General features: G+C 48.6%; 1 protein-coding gene across 1 annotated transcript in view; it reads left to right on the top strand.

Annotated features, from left to right (window-relative positions):
- Positions 1–18610, top strand: part of GPC3 (glypican 3) — a 153867-nt gene that overhangs the window by 110541 nt on the left and 24716 nt on the right. The window contains exon 7 of the mRNA XM_075054151.1: positions 14717–14870. Coding sequence (XP_074910252.1) covers positions 14717–14870 — 154 coding nt within the window. The remainder of the gene's footprint in view (positions 1–14716; positions 14871–18610) is intronic.

Here is an 18610-nt window from a genome sequence, read left to right as displayed (position 1 = left end):
GCTTGTGCCCAGTTCCGATCCCTTTTTATGCTTAGATAAATCCTGGTGTTTATCACAGGACCATCTCTAGGAGGAAGAGCACAAATTTGGAAGAAAAGGGGGGGAAAAAACCCACCAAAAATGAATAATAAAATCCATAAAAGGAAACTTAACTGGGGGAGATGTGTCTTTACAAGATTGAAGGGCCTGGAAACATATTGTACATTTCCAGACACTCGAGTTAAGGGCTCATTTAGAATATTTCAGATATACTGGAGTTTGACAGTTCTTTGGTTTCCACATCAAACAATCTGTAATTTATTGCCCTGTATAGGGACTGTGTTTTTATCATACTGCATATTCTCTAGCCAGAAATCTAACTACTATATAAGCTCTTGAAAAAATAAACCCTTTGGGGATTGGAATCCAGGCAATATGCTTTCACAGACCCTGAGAAACCCGCTTTGATTTATTTCCTTGGAAATAAGGGGAACACACAATTTCTTGGAGTATTACAGCTGTTTGCCCAAGCAGGATCTCACTGCCTTTCTTCACGTGCTCAGCGTAAAGACCCGGGTCCTGCAGTGAGCCCCATGTGAAAGAGCTTCGCATTGCTCTTCATGGGGTTTACAGGAGGATGAGAACAAAATTTAGAAGTTTTACAAGGCAGTAAACCACGGAGCTCTAGCTGGAAGGACAAAAAAAAAAAAAGGAGGCCCAGAGGCGCGAATGACCGAAGACAAAATAGAGTTGAAGTTTGCAAAAAAGCATGCCCCGGCGTTTAAATAGCCGTGTTTGAAGCTGGTTTGATCAACCAATATGTCCTATATTTGTTTGTAGGTTTAATGGGCTGTTTCCCTGCGGCCTGGCTGCTGGGAGAGGGCATGGCGGAGGTCACCCAGAAGTTAATTTGGAAAGAGGCCAAAAGGCCACAACTTGATTGAATCAAATGTAAACAAAATAGGCCTGGGAACAGCGCGATGCCCTCGTGCCCGAGTCTCTCTCGACCCCTTTGCTCAAAATACAGAGTATGGCGGGGCGTCGGGGACCGGCGAAGGGGCTTTAACCCCCGAGCGGGGGGATGATGCTCGGGGCGGCCAAGGGTCGGATCCGTACCCTGCTCGGGGCACGCGGGGAACCTGCGAAAGGGCTGCCCGAACGGTGCGGACGGTGGTCTTGGGACTCGGGTGGCCATGGGTGCTCCCATGGGAGACGGGCGGTCCTGGGGAACCTCCTCACCAGACCCTGTCCCGGTCGGCTCAAGGCAGGGAAAACTGTAAAGTTTATTATGGGAGACCCTGGGGAGCTGGGGATTTTTCAGGAATATATTTCCCCTTCTCAGAAGAATCTGTGACGTTGACGGATTTGGTGGAATCGCATCTCTCTGTGGCCTGCTAGGCTTTGTGAGGTTTATTATTCCCACTGTATTTTAATTCCCCCGCCAGATGAAGCAGCATAATAATTAGAAAAATGCACAAACTGCCAGATCGTTAAATAACGTGATGCACAACGCTTATCACTTGAAAATACAATGTTTAAATTGCACCAAAACAAGTCGCTTTTGGCTAATTTTCCACTTTTAATAAGTTAACACTACAATGTCTGAAGCGCTGTATATGTGCAATATAATTTATCAAGTCCTCAAAAGAAATGTTAATAAACACAATAATTACTTGGACACGCCTTTTGTTCGACATTATTAAACAGTTTGTAACAATTAAAATATTAAAACCACATGTTGTTGAAAGTAACCAGACATTGCAATTATTTCTTACTGAGGCTATTAAATAAAATGACAGAAGATTTTTATTTTAATGATAAATGCATTTTGGAATGGATCAGCTAATTCTTCTTTTACTACACAAAATAATCTATAGCTCCACCAAGTCTAGGCCTGGTATTTAAAGACTAACTCCATCCTCCTTTTGAGCCGTGCCTTGGCTCTCGTTAACACGCCGGGTAAATGCTCTCCGACTCTGTATGCAAGCAGCAATTACAGGATTTTGCCAGGCCAGTTAAATCAGAGGAAGTGTGACCCTCTGTAACAAGAACATAATTAAATTTGAATGTATCTGACTGTCGGGTTGCTTTTTAAACGCCTCCTTCCCCTCTTCAGTAAGAGCCGACGTTTGCCTACGCCAGCTATCACCCATCCAGACCCTATCTGCAAAACGTCCCGGCTTTATCGGGTTTGTTGTGGGAACGCTGTATCTGCAGGTCACCTGAAATGGGTTTTCTTTAACAGCCAGAGATTAATTTGACCCAGTGTGTTTGCATGCGTGTTTTTAAACAGAGGTGTAATCTGGGCTGTGTTTGCTGAAGTTTCTTGCCTGTTTTACCTATGGTCTTGCATGACACAGAGGAGCGGAAGGGGTGCGCTGGTAAGCCCCACGGTTTTACTGCTTGTGCAGTTACATTTGCTGTGGAATGTGAGGTATTTCCCATTTTCAGTAAGGAAAGGGCAGTAAATAGGCACGTTTCTGGTCCTGCTCAGTGACAGCGAAACTTGGAGCTGTGCTGAGGGCCTGAGCATCTCCTGTGGGTTGCATAAACCCGGCCAACCCTGTCTGTTACTGAGTGGTTGTTTTTATCAAAGGTAGTGCCAAAATGCCTGTTAACATCCAAAGTCCTCCTATCAGCTGTTTTTTGGAGAAAATAATTCATTGTAGGATTTTCCTCAGAGCACCCAAGTCCTTTGGTCCACGGCCATGTGCCCCCTTTTTTTGGTAAATAATGGGACTGCAGAGCTGTCATTTTTGGAGACAAGATTCACTGTTTCCTTGTCCCTCCTACTTTCATTTGTGCTTCCCTGGCGATGAATTTCAGGAACACGTGGGAGAGGACTGGGAAAAGTGCGTTCCTGTGTGAAGCCCTGTATCTCCTTTATTGGTATGAAAAAGGAATGTCTCACCTGTGCTTCCTTTTTGCTAATCCCACTTGCCTTTCCAGCAGTTGCTGTATTCATCCATGGTGTTTCACCACTTACCTGGTATTGGAATAGATGTTTAGCTCAGTTGAGACTACAGGAGCAACAAAGCTTTCCCAGCCAGTGAATTTGGCTCCTTGCTTTTCTCAGCAAAACCAGGAAGCTGCTGGGGCTAAGCTTGGCTGCGTGGCAGTTTTGGCTGGTTTCCACACCAGTTTATTGTCTGGCTTTCGTAACCTTTGGGTAACATAAATAGCATTTTATCACTCTCCTTCCTTGAAATTCCCTGGCTGCTGTGGTCTTGTGCAAAAGAAGGAATTCAACTTTGCCCCTGTGGCTTCAGCTCCAGAGGGGAGGCAGGTGCCTCAGGTGTGTCCTGCAGGGACCAGCCTCCAAACAATGCCGTGGAAATCAGCTGGAGAAAAAAATACCTTCAAGGGGGATTCATTTGTTTTTGTGTCCAAAACATGCAGCTGATGCACAGCGGTGCTTTAAAACAAACACCAGATATCCTGTACCAGTGCTGGAGTTTATCCTGTTGTGGAGGAAATAAACCTGGAGGAATCCTTGTGCAACGAGCCAAACATGGTGTAAGTGGAGCTGTTGATACCAAATTAACAGTTAATTACAGTTATTCTGGGCCTCGTTAATTGTATCAAGTGTCGCCTTGCACTGTGACTCAGGCTGGTAATTTAATCAGTAGATGTCCAAGGTAGATGTCCTCCCGGATGGTTCCAGTAATGAAGTGCACAGCTCTCTCTGGCATTAGTGGGATGATTGGTAGGTTTCTCGTTTATGTGTTTTTCTCCAAAATTTGACTTAAAGTCAAGGTTTTTAACGTGTGGTCCAGACTGAGAGGGGACTGGGATTCAGGGAGCTAATCTTCATCATCCAGAGCAGGCCTGGAAGGTAACCTATGGTCTTCTTGGCCGCAGAACAAATCTGATGGCTTTTGTTCCCAAGAATACGCCTCGTTAACAATAATGTTACTTTTGATTCCAGCCTGACCTTGTGCAACTGCTTAGAGATTATATTCTCAGGGGAAAGGAGGAAAAAGCAGCGCTGTCAGACCCGCTGCGGGCAGGGAAGGCCAGCTCCGGCGGGGGGTCCGCTCTGCACCCCCGGGCTTTGGTTGGGGAGCGTTGTGCCTGGCTGTGGCATGGTGTGCAGGCGGCGGTGCCCTGAGCCGGGATGCCTGTGAGATTCCCACTCCATCCCTAGCTGCTCCGTGTGCCGGAGAGGTCAGAGCTGGGGAGTTCCCTGGTGCAATTCTGCCACTTCACCAAACGGCTCTGTCTGCAGTGGGAATGAGGCGCGCTTACGGCATTTTTTTTCTCCCAGAGGCGTTCATGTGTATCTGGTCCATGACACCGGCCAGGGATGGGTAGTGGAGGACTCCTTCCAGATCCCGCCTGTTTAGCCTGCAGTGGGTTTGTGTGCATCCTGTATTAAAGGAACAGAAAGCACTTACTGGTTTGGCATCCCTTTGGTGGAAAGGGCAGTGTAAGGTGTCTTACTGCTGTGTGCAGAGAGACGTTAGTCGGCTGAAGCAGTTCATCTTCTGGTCTCAACAGCTTTGTCCTTGCAACAAATGTCACCAGAGCTTTCCTTGTCTGAAGTAGAAGGGGTATCGGACCTACATCCCACCCAGCAATCCTGCTCTGGGAAACGGTGGTCCCTTTTTTTAAAGCACTGGTTTGGCTCGGTAAGAAGCCGAGGCTGGTCCTGGGACCTCTCCTGATGCTCTATCCCACCTCCGTGGAGGCAGCGGCCGGCACAGACCGCTGCGGCTTTCATCCAAGCTGTGCTGCTGTCAGAAAGTGCAAGAGGTTTTGTACGTTTTACGTGATGAATAATTTGTAATCTTGCTGCTTTTGTTATACCTGCTGATGAAGCAGATGTCTGTAATTAGGCAGGTGTCTGTGCTGGCAAACCCTGTCTCCGGTCAGTGAGACTGCTTTGACCTGTCTGCGTTGTGGCAGGTGAAAATAACCCTCACGGCTCAGGACTCTCTCAGTTAATGCTGTTGCTCGTTAAAGTTCTTAGCTTGGTTTTGACACGTAACAGACTGCAAGGGCTGGGATATACTTTAGTGCTCTTGCTGTAGGAGCACATGCTGCGAGAGATGGCCCTTGCAGCACATAAAACTGAGAGCAAACAGGGAAGTTTAGGTTGCAGCAGTATTTATTGCCTATGGCCTCGCTCGACTGTATTGCGAGGGAACGATATTTAAAAGAAGAAAATGTTCTTGGCTGGCCTTTCTGAGGAAACATGTAAGAAGATGCTGTCTTGTGAAGCGTGGTCAGCAGGGGAGGTGGGAGGCAGCTGGCAGAGGATAGGTGTTCGAGCCATCAAGAAATACCGTGATGGGCAGGAAGTTACTTTTTATTTTTGGCAGGACCCCTCGAATGCCTCCTGCCTACGAGTGAGGAAGGAGTTTACTGACCTTTTCAGGCAGCATATAGCTCCTAAATGCTGAGGGTGAGACTCATGTAGGTGCGTTTCAGGGCTTCCTCTGCGGGTGTTGGGTCTCACTGTGGGAGGGTATAAAGTCACCAGCTTTGAACCTAATTTAAATGCCGACTTGCTTCAGCTGCTGAGTTAGTGGCTGTGCATCAGTGTGGGAGAACCACCCCAGGCAGGGCTCCTCCTGCCTCTTGCCTGCAGCTCTGGAGGTCTGAGCCTTGCAGGGTCTGTTTCTCCTTTGAGTACATTCGGTATCGGTGATGAGTTGCACCCCAGCACATCAGCAGTGCCCGTGCTGGAGCCTGGACGTTTCCTCATCCTTGTTTGTAGACCCATCCTAGGAGGCAGGTGCCAATATTGACACTGGAGAAGCTGTGTCCGTGAAGTTAAATTTTCTCCTGTTTGGGTTTTAGCAAGCAGCAGCTACATTCTGAATGCAGAGGAGAGCTGTGACCTTGCCCAGGAGCCAGCCCAGCCATCAGCCGTTAATTAGGGATCACGGAGGCTGGAGAGACCCCGTTCCCGGGATTAATTCTCGTCTGGTTTGTCTCAGTTGAATGCCTGTTTAATGTGAAGTGCATAAATACTTGTGGCAGCGGGGCCTGGGGCTCGGGGCTCCCCACTCCAGCTGGGTGCCTTCCCCAGCAGCACCAGCCCCATCCTGCCTGCGGACCCCGTGCTCTTCTCTCCATGCAGGACAGAGCCGGTGGCTGTCGGGTGGCAGAGGTGGCCGTGGCACACTGGAGGCCACCAAGCCCCCCAGCTCCCAAGGAGCACGTCCAGTGGTTCCCCAGGGAGGGCAGACCGGCTGCTCGCTCCTCCCTAGCTAACAGGTTTGGGGGGTGTTTGCCGTGGAGTCCTCCTCCTCCTGCCTGATTTAAGTGTCTGCTGAAATCAAGGGCTCGGTAATTAGCCCTGCACCGGGGTTGTCTTGTCTGGTAGAAGGTAACTGGTTTACGAGGCAGTTGTTCAGTCCCCTGTGACAGGTCTGTGGAGCTGGGGACCTTCAGCAGAAGTGCTTGCCGTTGCTTTTTGGGCTTTCGGTGCCTTGGGGTGAAGCGAATGCAAAAGTAAAGCTCGAAAGAGCAGCCCCCCTGGGAGGGCACGTTGTCCGCAGGGTGACAGGGGCTGGTGTTCCAGCAGAAACCTCTGTACAAGACAACGTTGTGTACAAAGATACATGATTTGAGAAGTCCCTTTCCCCTGGGAGCTTTTAGGGAAAGAGGGAAGAGGCTGGGACAGAGATTTGCCTCTCATTTGTGTTGCAGAAGGAGAAGGGGGGGAAAAAATTCCTTCCGGTGCAGTTCTCGGCTTGTTTCCTACCTGGTGCCAAGGACGAGATGTTTGTCTCACAGGCAGCCCCGGCAGACGTCGCTGACAGCCGGAGAGCGGCCACGTGTGCCAGAGCCTGAGCCAAGAGGAAATCTTGCAGCCGCTCCGACATGGGCTGGGCTGAGCTGGGCAGTGAGGAGGCTGCTGCACACCCTGCCTTGGGCACGCTGGTCCCCCTCTGCAGAAACGTGGGGCTTTTTTTAGCCGGTGGCTCAAGGGGATATGATCCCTACATGTCTTCCTACATGCATTCGCATCTAGGGCAACTTTCTTCCAGGCCATCCCTGCTCAGATGCCTGAAGGATGTGATGGCGATGAGGTGGTTGATTGCTCCACCTCTACCCGTGTTGTCTTCTTGTTCCTTGTGCTCCTGCTTTGCTTGTTGTCTCATGTTTTATCTTCTGGTGACGTGCGCGTTGGGCCTTCCTGAGTGGTGTTTGGATGGCGGAGCGGGGTTCTGCTCCAACATAACTAAACAAAATATGGAAAATATGGATAATAGAAGTGATGGGTCCTGGCCCATGTAGGCTCCCACACCCCTCCTTCACTCCGTTGCCAACCCCCTGAGGCGTGGCAGCTTGACAAGTGGAGAAATTGGTCCAGGTTCTCCTGTCTAGTGACGCAGAGCGGGTGGAAAGGAGAGGGGAAGGCAGCTGGGGCTGCTGGTAGGAGACTGAGAAACTTTTGGGGGAGGAGGAGCAGGGATACAATGCCAGCGAAGAAATGGTGTGGGAAGGGGTTGAGGCAGACAGCCCTTGCAGGTAGCAAGGAAGGGAGCATCTTTGCAGTGCCTTTTCCACCCTCAACAGGCATGGGTGGTTATGTGCCTGGTGGGGACAGCTCTCTTGGTGACTTTCTTTCCTTGTTTAATTCTTCTAGGCAGCCCGAAAGCCCAGATGTTCTTGAAATACCAGCTCTTTCCCTGATGCAGGTTTAAAAGTGCACCCATGGTATTAACGGGGCATTCTGCTCCCCTTTATCAAGGTAGAGGTTTCCTGGGTTGTGCACCAGATGTCCTCAAGAGATGCTTTAGCGTGAGTAGGACCAGATCTGGAGCAGTTATGGGCCCTGTGGCAGAGACTGGGACTGAGGAAATGATGCAGGTCAGCCCAGGCAAAGCGAAGAAGAGCTGGAATGGAGTGTTTGCAGTACATAGCTGCATTCCTACGGCACTTCTAGAGATGTGATAACTCGTAGGAGTCTGTCTGATCCTGGCAGGAAAAGGTCCAGGCATACTCCAGCAACGTGCTGAAGGCATCACCTACTGCCTGGTCCAACCATGTCTTCAATGGTTGGTTTAATGATTGGGTTTTTGGAGTTTGAGGGTTGTCTGTGTTTGATCGAGGTGGGTGGCGGTGTGTAGGAGGGGATGCTGAAGGACCAGTGATAGTTTGGTCTCAGAAATGCAAAGGAGGAGAAGGAGCTGTAGCAGCTCACAAAGAGAAAAGCAGCATTTCTCCAGCATTGGCATTGATGCGGGGCTCAGGGGATGAGCCAGAAGCAGACGGGGACTGCCCAGGTCCCCAGCAGGCTGGGCTGGACCTCACAGCCCTGCTCAGCACCCACACCGTCCTGTTCCTTCCTACCGCCGCACAAAAACAAGCCATAAATAGCTGCGGGGTGGAAGGGGAAGGAATTGGATATAAGGTGAATGAGCTGATCGTAAAGCCCGAGTAATCTCTTTTTCGCATGTGCCCTGTGATGAATGAGCATTTGTTTGGGTGGGGGAAGTGACACCTCCCCTGCCTGCGGGAGAGCGGGCAGGAGCTGGCCCCTCTGCCTGCTGTGGTGCCAGTGAGGGCTTAACCTCCGCATCCGCGGGAGCATCTTCTCCGGGCATCAGCCTGCCATCACCAAACCAGAGCAATTCATAACGGCTTGGCAGCCCCTTCTGCTGCCAAAAGAGATTTACTGTCCAGGGCGGACTCGTTTTAATTACCGCCAGCACTTAGGGGTCTTTATCTGTCTTCCTTTACCCATAGGGATGTTGTCAGTTTTGATCGCTAATCTGGAATTAAGCTGATGATCCATAAAGTAGGGCCACACTTTGGCCAGTAATTCACTGCTGTCACCAGGTTCTTTGTGCTATCAGGAGAGTGACCGGTAAAACTGATTTACTGGCAGCTGAGAGCATCTCCTCTGGAGCCTGTGAAGGCAGTAAAGGGGGTCCTGCTGCGCCAGTAGACACGGGGTGATGTACGGTAGGGATTTTTCCTGTTCCAGGAGATGGTATTTTGAGTGCTAGAAGTAAAGACTAAAACGTTTTTATGGCTGAAGAGCCACAATATAAACTCAGAGTGGTGGTTCACCCCTTTTGGCACCCGTTGCCACGGGCTGGTGTGGAGCCCCAAGAGCTGCGCATGGGGTGGGCACCCCAGGGCTGTCCCTTGCCCACCCTGCCCGGAGCAGGCAGGAGGTGCTGCCTGGGGCTTGGGCTGCCGAGTACGGCTTCAGCGGCACAAAACCTGTGACATCTCGAAGCAGGCAGCACGGGGAAGTGCAGAAGTTGCTTTTAGAGCAGCTGATAAAACAGCTGACATGCCCAACTTGTTTTTCCAAGCACTGAAAATGATTTTTCCAGTTCCAAAGCCTACTTCCACTTTATTAATGTTTGATTAGCGATCGCTCCTTGTTGTGCTGAGTTTGAAATAGGAGTACAACTAGGAACAGGTTTCTTCTCTGCCACATCTGTGCTGCCAAGGTGCATCCAACTGGAAGGGCCATAAGGAAACCACATTTTGGGTGTCCTCTTGCCAAAATGGGCTTTTCTGTCCGTGGGCTAATGTGGTCAGAAGAGCAGCGATGCCCGCCTGGGTGCACATGGGGATGTGTTCGCTCTTGCAAGACAGAAGTACAGATCCTGGTATTTACAGATATTTTTAAAGTTTTAAATATCCTCATTTTTATATGGTGTTTGGTGCTCAGTGCCAGGGAACATTGAGTTTTTCTGTAATATGTGTTGCATTTTGTTGCCACCCAAGATGGGGAAAGCACTCTGGAGCTTGGAAAGAAGCGGTGAAAATGGTGCTGGTGACGTTGCATTGAGTTTCTGCTGGTGCACGCTCCTGTGCCACCAAGGCCCCTGTCCACAGAAAGGATAAACCGAATGGAGCTGGGAAATAAGGAAGTGGAGTGGAGGGCACCAGCGAATCTCATGATGAGGGTTGGTTAAATAATAAAGAAAGTATTTGCTAATAAAAGATAATTTCTTCCATGCTACTTCCAGGGCTAATAAGCAGAGGAAGTGGAGAGAATCGATTCTCCTGTTGCATGCTTGTGTATGATCAGGCCACAAAATTCAAAACACATGAGTTTTCAAAAAGTCCACAACTTCAGCCTTTTAAAATGGGTTCCTTTCCCCGCTTCTTGCTTGTGATCAGATAATGACCTTCGTAAGCAAAACAACCCCAGCTGTATTTCATAATGGGAATATACTTCTGTACATTGTAATGAGCTGTTAACAGGGAACAGTATCGTGTGAAAATCTGCACGTTTCCCATGATGCTGCCCTGATTTAAAAGCCACCCATAAATTATTCATTATTGCAGATTTCAAGGCTGGGATTGGCCATAAGATCTAGCTTTTCTCCCCCCAAAACAATGTTTTCAGCAGGCTGGAATTTAAAATAGAAAAACCTGACCTGTTGGGAATCTCGGGAGTTGTGTGGGAAGTACAGCGGCATCTGTGTCGGATACCCAAAAGTGTGTGGCTGGAGCGGGCGGCTTGCGTGATGCAAGGGGAAATAGCAGCTTTGCTTCTCCAAAACTCTTTCTTACCGAGGTTCCTGAAGAAAGGCATCCCAAGTTTTGCAGACAGTCATGAGTTGATGGGTTTGGTTGAGTTTTGGGAGGTTTCTAGCAGAGCCAGGGGCTGGTTTTCGCTATCAGGTTGAGTTCCCAGGTCCCCTTCATGATGCCAAGCAGCACATGGACACATGGCTGGGGATCCAGAGGAGTTTCTGCACTAAGGCACTTTTTCTGCTGGATGTGAATACTTGATTATTAAGCGTATATTACAATTCTGAATATTATTTTAGCTGCAAGTTCAGTCTCCGTCCTCTCCAGCTTTTTAGGTTTGATCGTATTCCAGAGGCTTACTAAAAACATGCGAAGAATTTCAGCAAAACTCTATGGAACACTTTTATTAAATTCTTTCAGTCATGCAAGCTAAATTAAATGACAGCTCTGTCCACCAAAAGATTACAAATATCAATCAGACTTCTCCCCTAAACTCATGAAGGAATTAAATGTTTTTCTAAAAGTCTTCTATTCCCCTTAATAATCTGTTTGGCTGTTCTCTTTACTTTACATATTTTTGAAGTATGTTGAAAGGGATGATTTCTGCCCTAAAGGAGCACAGTGCTTGTAGCTCGCTGCCGATATTTTATCTGAGTTTGTGGGCACCATTTTGGGTATTGCTCAAATTGGTATTTGCAATACCACGGGCGTAGTTTCCAAAAGGAGAAAACAGCTATTAAACTACAGTCCAAGAAACACAATGCTGATTTCTTCTCGGAGACGAAAGATTAATGATAAAAAGTATGTTGCAGCTCTCACTGTTTATGTTAAAATTGGAAAAACAAGACCAGGTGGCTCAGTGGGCTGGTGGGATGGTGAGCTCTGAGTAAAGTGGTTGTAAAGAATGAGGAGTTATAAAGATTTCAACATACAGTGGCCCATCCAAATCCAGCTGAGTCATTACCCCACGTTGCTGCATCTGTTTTTGTCTGGTCACTGTACGGTTATGAATAATTGTGTAAAGCACGCTGGGATGCCCTGGGGAGCTTTCCTTGCAGAAAGGCTCGGTGCACCCTTCCCATCTGGCTTGTTTCTTAAGCTGTAGGGAGACCACAGGACAAGCCGAGCAACAAAGATGTATATGGAGACCAGCTGGGGCTGGCCGGCATCCCTCGTGCCGGTGCCCCGGTGGCTGATGCGGCAGCGGAGGTACCGCGGCGCTGCCTGCCCTACCCGTCGGGAGGGTCGTGGTTTAAAAGGGATGGGATTGGAAATAAAACTGATGCACATCTGAGCCGACGGAGCTTGTAGTCAGGAGCAAAGGCTGTGGCCCCCATGTGTTTCCTGGCACGGTGGTCTTTTCCAACCTAAATGATTCCGCGGTGGTTGTGCAGATGGGAGGTGAATGCCCTGCAGACACCTCGGAGATGCGTGTGTGCGCATGGACTCCCACAATTAGTGCTCTAGTTTACATCGGGTACATTATAGTGTATTTTTGCCATTATGGTTTAGCAAAGAAGAGTACATACGACTGTAAACTCTTACAGCTGGACGGATTGTGATTAAGTTAAAGCTATCTCACTGTTACATGCTACTTTAGTGATCACCAGACTATATATTTTCCTGCCTCTTACCATAGGCTTTAAACCACAGGACATGAATAAACTGTAATGTTAGGGTACAGTCAGCTCCGCCTGCTATTTAAGGATGGGGAATCTATGTTCAGTCCACCAAATATAATTTCATGAAGCGTGCAGACCATTGGGGAGGTTGTGTAATGGTTGATGAGTGGGACTGTGGCTGCTGCTCTGGCTGAAGCTGAGGCATCCAACAGCGTTCCTGGGTCAGGATGCACCAGTGGAGCGGGGTGGGATTTCCACCCCACACCAGGTCTCCTGCTGATGGTGACAGTCGGCTTTGTGTCGTGGGCTTCATTTCTCCTAGAGCCAGCTGCGAAATTTGACGCATTGAACCTCTGTGTGGCTCTCGGCAGCCAGGGAGTGCGTGACTGAGGATGGAACTTTGGTTCTGGAAAAGGAAGGAGCAACGTGGCGCAGGGATGTCACGTTCACTCAATCCAAAGTCGGGGCCCGTGCGGCGTTTCTCAGAAAGTTCCTGTTTTGTTGTGGCTACAAAGGCGGAGAAATTAAGCTGCTAATTTATGGCATGCCAAGAAAAAAGTAGTAATACAAGAAATGCTTAGTAATTTTAATGTTTGAAAACACGCAATTGAAAAATCCTGATTTTCCTTTGCCACCCGCTGAGCTTATTAAATCTGAAAATATCCCAAAGCTTAATTCGCTCTGCCAGAAAGTTCCTCTGCTGTTTCGGGTAAGTAATGAAAGTTGTGCCGCTGAGCTGCGCGGTGGGGTCCCGGCTGGCTTGCTCCATGCCTTGGATGCAGAGCAGTGAGCATCCTGCCGCTGGGCAGTTGCGGTCCCCTTCCACCATTATGGGCTTGGTTTTTTAGCAATGGTGCACTGGGGCAATGGGTCCAAACTGGTGCATGTTGTAATTAGCTGCTATGCGTGGGAGACTTTCATTCCATCTCGAGCTGATATACAGTGTGCTGAGGACTGCTGTTAGCTGTGGGCTTCATTTTGAGGAGAGATATACAAGAGATGGTGTAAAGGCTTGAGCACTCGGCGTGTTCGGTTCCTGTGTGAGGTCTTCCCTGTGCTACCCCCAGCACTGCATTTGCCTTTTTGTTTGTTTGTTTGTTGTTATGCCATATTCTGGGAAAGGCGTGTATATGTCTAAATAAAATATGGTTCCTGAAAAGTGAACTTAAGCAGTCTGAGCCAAAGCCTGTTGAAGGCCATTGAAACGCATCTCCTGAGTTTTGGGGAGATGAGCTGCATTTTGCTTCCTACCATGGATGCAGGACCCAGCACGGCTATCATGCTGGGCGGACTTTTCTGCGTTGTTTAATGCAGCCGGGGAACCCAAAGGGGTCTCACATGGAGCCATTTGTTTTTCATTACGTTATGCTCCTGTAATATAAACACTAAGGTATGTGGACATTGCCGTGGACAGAGCGAGCCAGATGCTGAAAGCATTCCTCCGAGGCTGTATAAACTTCAGCAGCTAAATATTTTAGAAACTGTTTTCTAAGGCTAGCTTAATAGTTTAAAAATATAACCTAGATTCCAGATATTAAAAAATGCCTTGAAAGGCATGCATATTGCTGCAATAGATGGAACTAACTAAACCCGTGAAGTATGCCGAAAGCTCCCATTTTGCAATATCTTCTCTGTTACTTATCCTTTTCATTATTTTTTTTTTTAGGGCTAAGATTAAATTCAAGAAGGCTTTTAACAGCAGAGTGGTAGTGATAGAAATTTTCAGCATATATTAACTGGCTGACTCACACTTTTTCAAAGTGGATCTGGGTTTATGATGAAATAGCTGGCTGCTTTCAGCAACAGCAAAATCAGGAAAGTCAGCGGGAAGAGGAAACCGATAGCTTAAAATGTGTCTAATCCCTCCGTGTGCTGTGAAGGGGCAGCGTGGGGAGCTCCCACCCGTGTTTGGAAAGCAGTCCTGACCCGTGCTCAGTGGAGGTGTTCGAGTCCCCGTGTCGAGGATGTGCAACCTGTCACCGTTACTTAGGACTCAGCTTTAAATCGTCTTTTAAAAGATCCTTGTGTTTTGTTGCTTGGCTATCCCAAAACTTCAGCTAGCATCCTCTGCAATTCAAGAGTGAGGAATGAGATTTTTAGGTTATTTTTGTGGGGCGCCGTAAGGACCCGAGAGATCTGCCGTTTCCTTTCACACATGTTACTTCTCAGATGGGAGGTAGTCCCTGAAAGCAGTGAGAATCCCCGAACAGAGTTTCCTCTTGCTGCTGTTTTTTGCCCCATCTGACCTAATTCTGGACATGTATTTTGTAGCTGCCGCCTGAGCCTGGGTGGCACTGGGGTCTCGCAGGGCTGGTAGACGTGCTCCAGCTCGTGCGATGCTCGTGGGGCAGCAGCCGAAGGGCAGAGTTACTCAGTGTGGTTTTTCCTCCTCCTTTTGTTTCTTCCGTTGAGGTTTTATGTGCAGCTTTGTCCATGAATGAACCTGAGCTCGTCAGTGCTTTGGCATGAGGAGCGCGACGGGGTCCTGTCCCACTGTCCAGGCTCCTCTGAGCCCCGTCCCCCTCTTGTCACCCCGTCCCCCTCTTGTCACCCCGTCCCCCTCTTGTCACCCCGTCCCCCTGCGAGCGCGGGATGAAGCGGTAGGCAGGGTTGAGGGAACCTGCTGAATGACTGTGGCACCTCATGCCTTTCAGCTGCTCAAAGGGATGGCTCTGCTCCACCGAAAAGCTCCAGGCAAAACCCCGGAGGAGGAGGAGGAGAGCGGAGACTGCGACGATGAAGACGACTGCGGCGGAGGCTCCGGCGATGGAGAGCTGCGAGTGAGGAACCAGCTCCGGTTCTTAGCAGGTGATGGGGACGGTGGTCCCGCAGCGGCTGCCCCTCTGGGGGTTGTCGGTCTTGGTGGTGGTGCGGGGAGCTGCTCTCTGGGGTCTGCTCAGGTCCGCTCGCCGCAGGCACCGCCGACGCTCAGAGGCTGTTCGTGCTCAGCGTCATGCTGGCTGGCCTCGGTGCCAGCAGGGACGGCAGCTGGAGAAGTAACGCTGCTGCTTTTCCAGGTCGGTTTTGCAGGGTTGTGTTGAGGGCAACCCGTGGGAAGGGGTTTGAGACAGGTTGCAAACCTGCTGTAAGTCCCAGAGTCACCCTCTTCTCTCCTTCCCACTGCTGCCCACGGTCACGAGCCTTTCTGCTTTCTAGAGGAGGTCAGAAAGTCGGTAAGGATTGTTCGACTGCAGCAAACGATGGTTATTTCTGACCTAGGGTTTAGAGCCCCGTGGTCATTTTTTACAGATAACTCAGGCTCATTTTTCAGAAGTGATTTAGGTACTCAGGAGCCTAAAATTGCATTGCTTGCCAGTACGTGTCATGTCTTTGGTTACTTTGAAAACAGCCATGAGGCACTCCTAGTGCTTCAAGGCTACGTTAATAGTAAGGTAGTGCCTGGTCACTCGTCGGGAGGAGAAGGCAAAGGACCGGTTGTGACTTGGGCAGTTGCAAATGCCGTGGGCATGTGCCTTCTCCCCGACCCACTAACCACTGTCATCCTACTCCTGGCTCCGTGGAGCTCAGCAGCATCATCTGTTTTGCTCGCCTGAGCAAGATAGCGGTGTCTGTTGGACGTGGGTTTGCGGGCTGGAGGCTTGGCCCAATTAATGCTGGTCGCAGTGCTACGCGGTGCTGTTTGAGAGACCAGACAACTGAACCTGGATAAAATCAGCTTTACAGCTTTGAAGTTTAAGAGGCAAATTTGGACTCTTAAACGAAGCACAGATGTTTATAAATTCCCTTCCATTGGTCTGGGATAATTAAAATATCCTTAATGAAGTGAGAGCTGAAATATTAAATGCCAGCTTCATATCAAAGATTATTGACACATTATGTAAAATATATAAAATACATATATTCAAATATTGTGTAAGGGAAAGAAAAGACTTTTTAAGTCCTCCAATCCAAGTCCGAAAGAGAAATACAGAATTCGGAGAAGGATAAAATGTACTTTATTTCATCCAGGAACTAAATATCAAAGTGTACGTTAAAGAAGTACAGGTGATCCACATTGTCCTGAGTCGAGAGCAGAGATACGTGTTTCATTTTCCGTGATCTTTGTGTCACACCTTTGTACTATTTTTAATGTGTTTCTAATTTCCTTCCCAATAATATCATCAGTGATCTCTGAAGTTGGGTATATAAGCCTTTCTACCTTTCTCTGTCTCTAGTCTACTTTAATCTCTCTATCGATCTCCCTGACAACCTGCCTGTCTAGCAATTTAGACCTCTCTTGTCACTACAGTATGTGAACATGTAATAGGAAAAGAGGACTTGTCCTCCCAGTGCTACTCTGCTGGAGGATGTTTGCTGCTGCCTTTGCTACAGGATGGGTAAATATTAACTTTAAAGGAGCAGTGGCTTTGGGGCATTGTGTTCCTGGCAGGTTAAGTCTTTCAAGTTGTTGAGAGCGTGAGGTTTGTCTAACGCAGCTTTTAGGCACTGACTAGCCTCGGAGGACACGAGCTGTGCCATCAGGGTGGTCAGGGAGACTTTCTGGTTCTTCCTCACTCGCCCATGCCGTAATACTCTTTTTTCATGTTTTGCCTTAGAGCAGAAAGGCGAAGCTGATCTGACAGTGACAGAATCCTCTTTGGTTGGTATTGGATAGAAACTGTGACTCTGTTCAAGTTTTATGTTGGAAACAAGCCCAGGCAAAGTTGCTGATGGTGTGGAAATACTCACTTTCAACATTTTTGAGAATGATATTTCTTTTTACTTTGAAAGGGTATTTTTCAATTAATTTTTTTTTCCATCATATCACATGTCCATAGCACGAAATAAAAGGGACCAGAAACCATTTCACATTCCCCTCTCCCCTTTCCACAAATTCTAAATTTTAGGTTAGCATGCTGATTTGAAATGATGCCAGGCTTTGAAATCTGGAAATAGTTTACAAAATGAACTTTTACATTTAGTGTGGCTTTATCTCTCTCCTTCCCAAGGTGGTTACCCCATAGTAGAGGCAGAAAGGACTGGGAGCGGCTGGGGTTGGGTTACTGACTCCCAGGTTTTATCCCGTGATGGATGCTCTGCAGTGTTAAGGCAGGAGCATAGCTGGATGGCTGGGGGGGTCTGTGTCATAGCGCAGTGGTCAAACCCCAAAACCCGCTTTGAGCGTGTTTGACTGCCTCTGCCGACCCTCGGAGGTTTGCAGTCAGGGAACGCAGTTTGAGTGCTTTACTTTCCTTTTCTCAGAGGCTTTGTTCAGCTCAGGAGGAAATTTCTTTGGCCCCGTGATAGCAGCGGAGATCTCCTCGCTTGCGAAGGGTTACCCAAGCCTTGCAGATGGACTTGGCGATGCCTTGGGGAAGAGGAGAGGTGGGTGCCTTGGGCTGGCATGAATTTGGCCGTCGGTTGAGTGAAAATGTTGGCAGAGTTCGCCACCTCCGAGGTCTTTGCATCTCTTGGATGCAGTGAGAGTTTCTCCTGCTCCCTGGTGTGGGTGCCGCTGATCCTGCTGGCTAACTGCAAACAGCTGCACGGTACTGGCCTCACCGAGATGTCCCCTCAGAAGGCCTTGAAAATGTAGAGATGAAAAAAGAGCAAAAGGGAAAAAAAAAAAAAAGTCAGTCTTGAATACAGACTAGTTTTGATTTATCACCTGTTGTATAAAATGTAACCTTTGTTTCCTATTTATAATGAGCCTGTAATAACTGGACAGTCAACTTAAACTTTAATGATTTAAACATACTTGTAAACTGTCAAGTCAAAAGTTTGTGAGTGACTATAAACATATGTTGGTGAGCCCTATATGCTAATAAATTCATTATTATGTTGCCCCAGTGGGAAACACAGAGATGGCAGGCTTTTTTTTATGATAGGTCTTTTATTGTTTGTCACATCTGCAACACATTAAGGATTTTGAAGGCAGATAATGTTTACAATAAGGGGGAGGACTGAAAACCTCCCAACTCAGAGAAGAGCGCATCCTGTTTGTCAATGGAGTAACCGTGGAGCCGGCACCCTGGCCGTGCAGCTCTAAAAATAGAGCTGCGTACATACACACACATATATTTATGCCACACCAATGGCAAATCATGCCTGCGAATAAATTATAGTATTTTCCCCCAAATTACGAGTCAGTGCAAATGTCTTCCAGGCTCTACGACACAAACATGTGCTCACACCCCGCTGGGATCGGCCGTCCTGCATCAGGCACCCAAAGCAAACAGAGCCTGGGGTGGCTGGCGCTTCACTGCCGCTCCAGCCAGCCACCCACTAATTAGCTCACCTCCGGCGTTCTCACTCGAGATGCCACTTATAACCGACAAGCTCGTTGCCAGGAAGCCTGAAAATAAAACATGGGTGCTGGAGAGGCTCCTGCGCCGGGCGGGCGGCTTCAGCAGGCGCTGGGGGAGAGGAGGTGCAGGCTTTTTGGGGGGTTTGCAAAGGTGCTGTGGTCTAGTTCACCTGTGCAGGGATGCTGTGCCCCTGGGCATCTCACAAGCTTTGCCGGGAGGAAAAAATCCCTTTTAAGGGGCTGGAGCATCACCCGGGGAATGTTCTGAGCAATCCAGTAACAGGGGAGGGGGGAGGACAAG

The sequence above is a fragment of the Buteo buteo genome, chromosome 22 (genome assembly GCF_964188355.1).
Source record: "Buteo buteo chromosome 22, bButBut1.hap1.1, whole genome shotgun sequence".
Classification (NCBI taxonomy): Eukaryota; Metazoa; Chordata; class Aves; order Accipitriformes; family Accipitridae; genus Buteo; species Buteo buteo.
The sequence above is the reverse complement of the archived record's forward strand: the minus strand, read 5'-3'. Positions and strand labels throughout refer to the sequence as shown.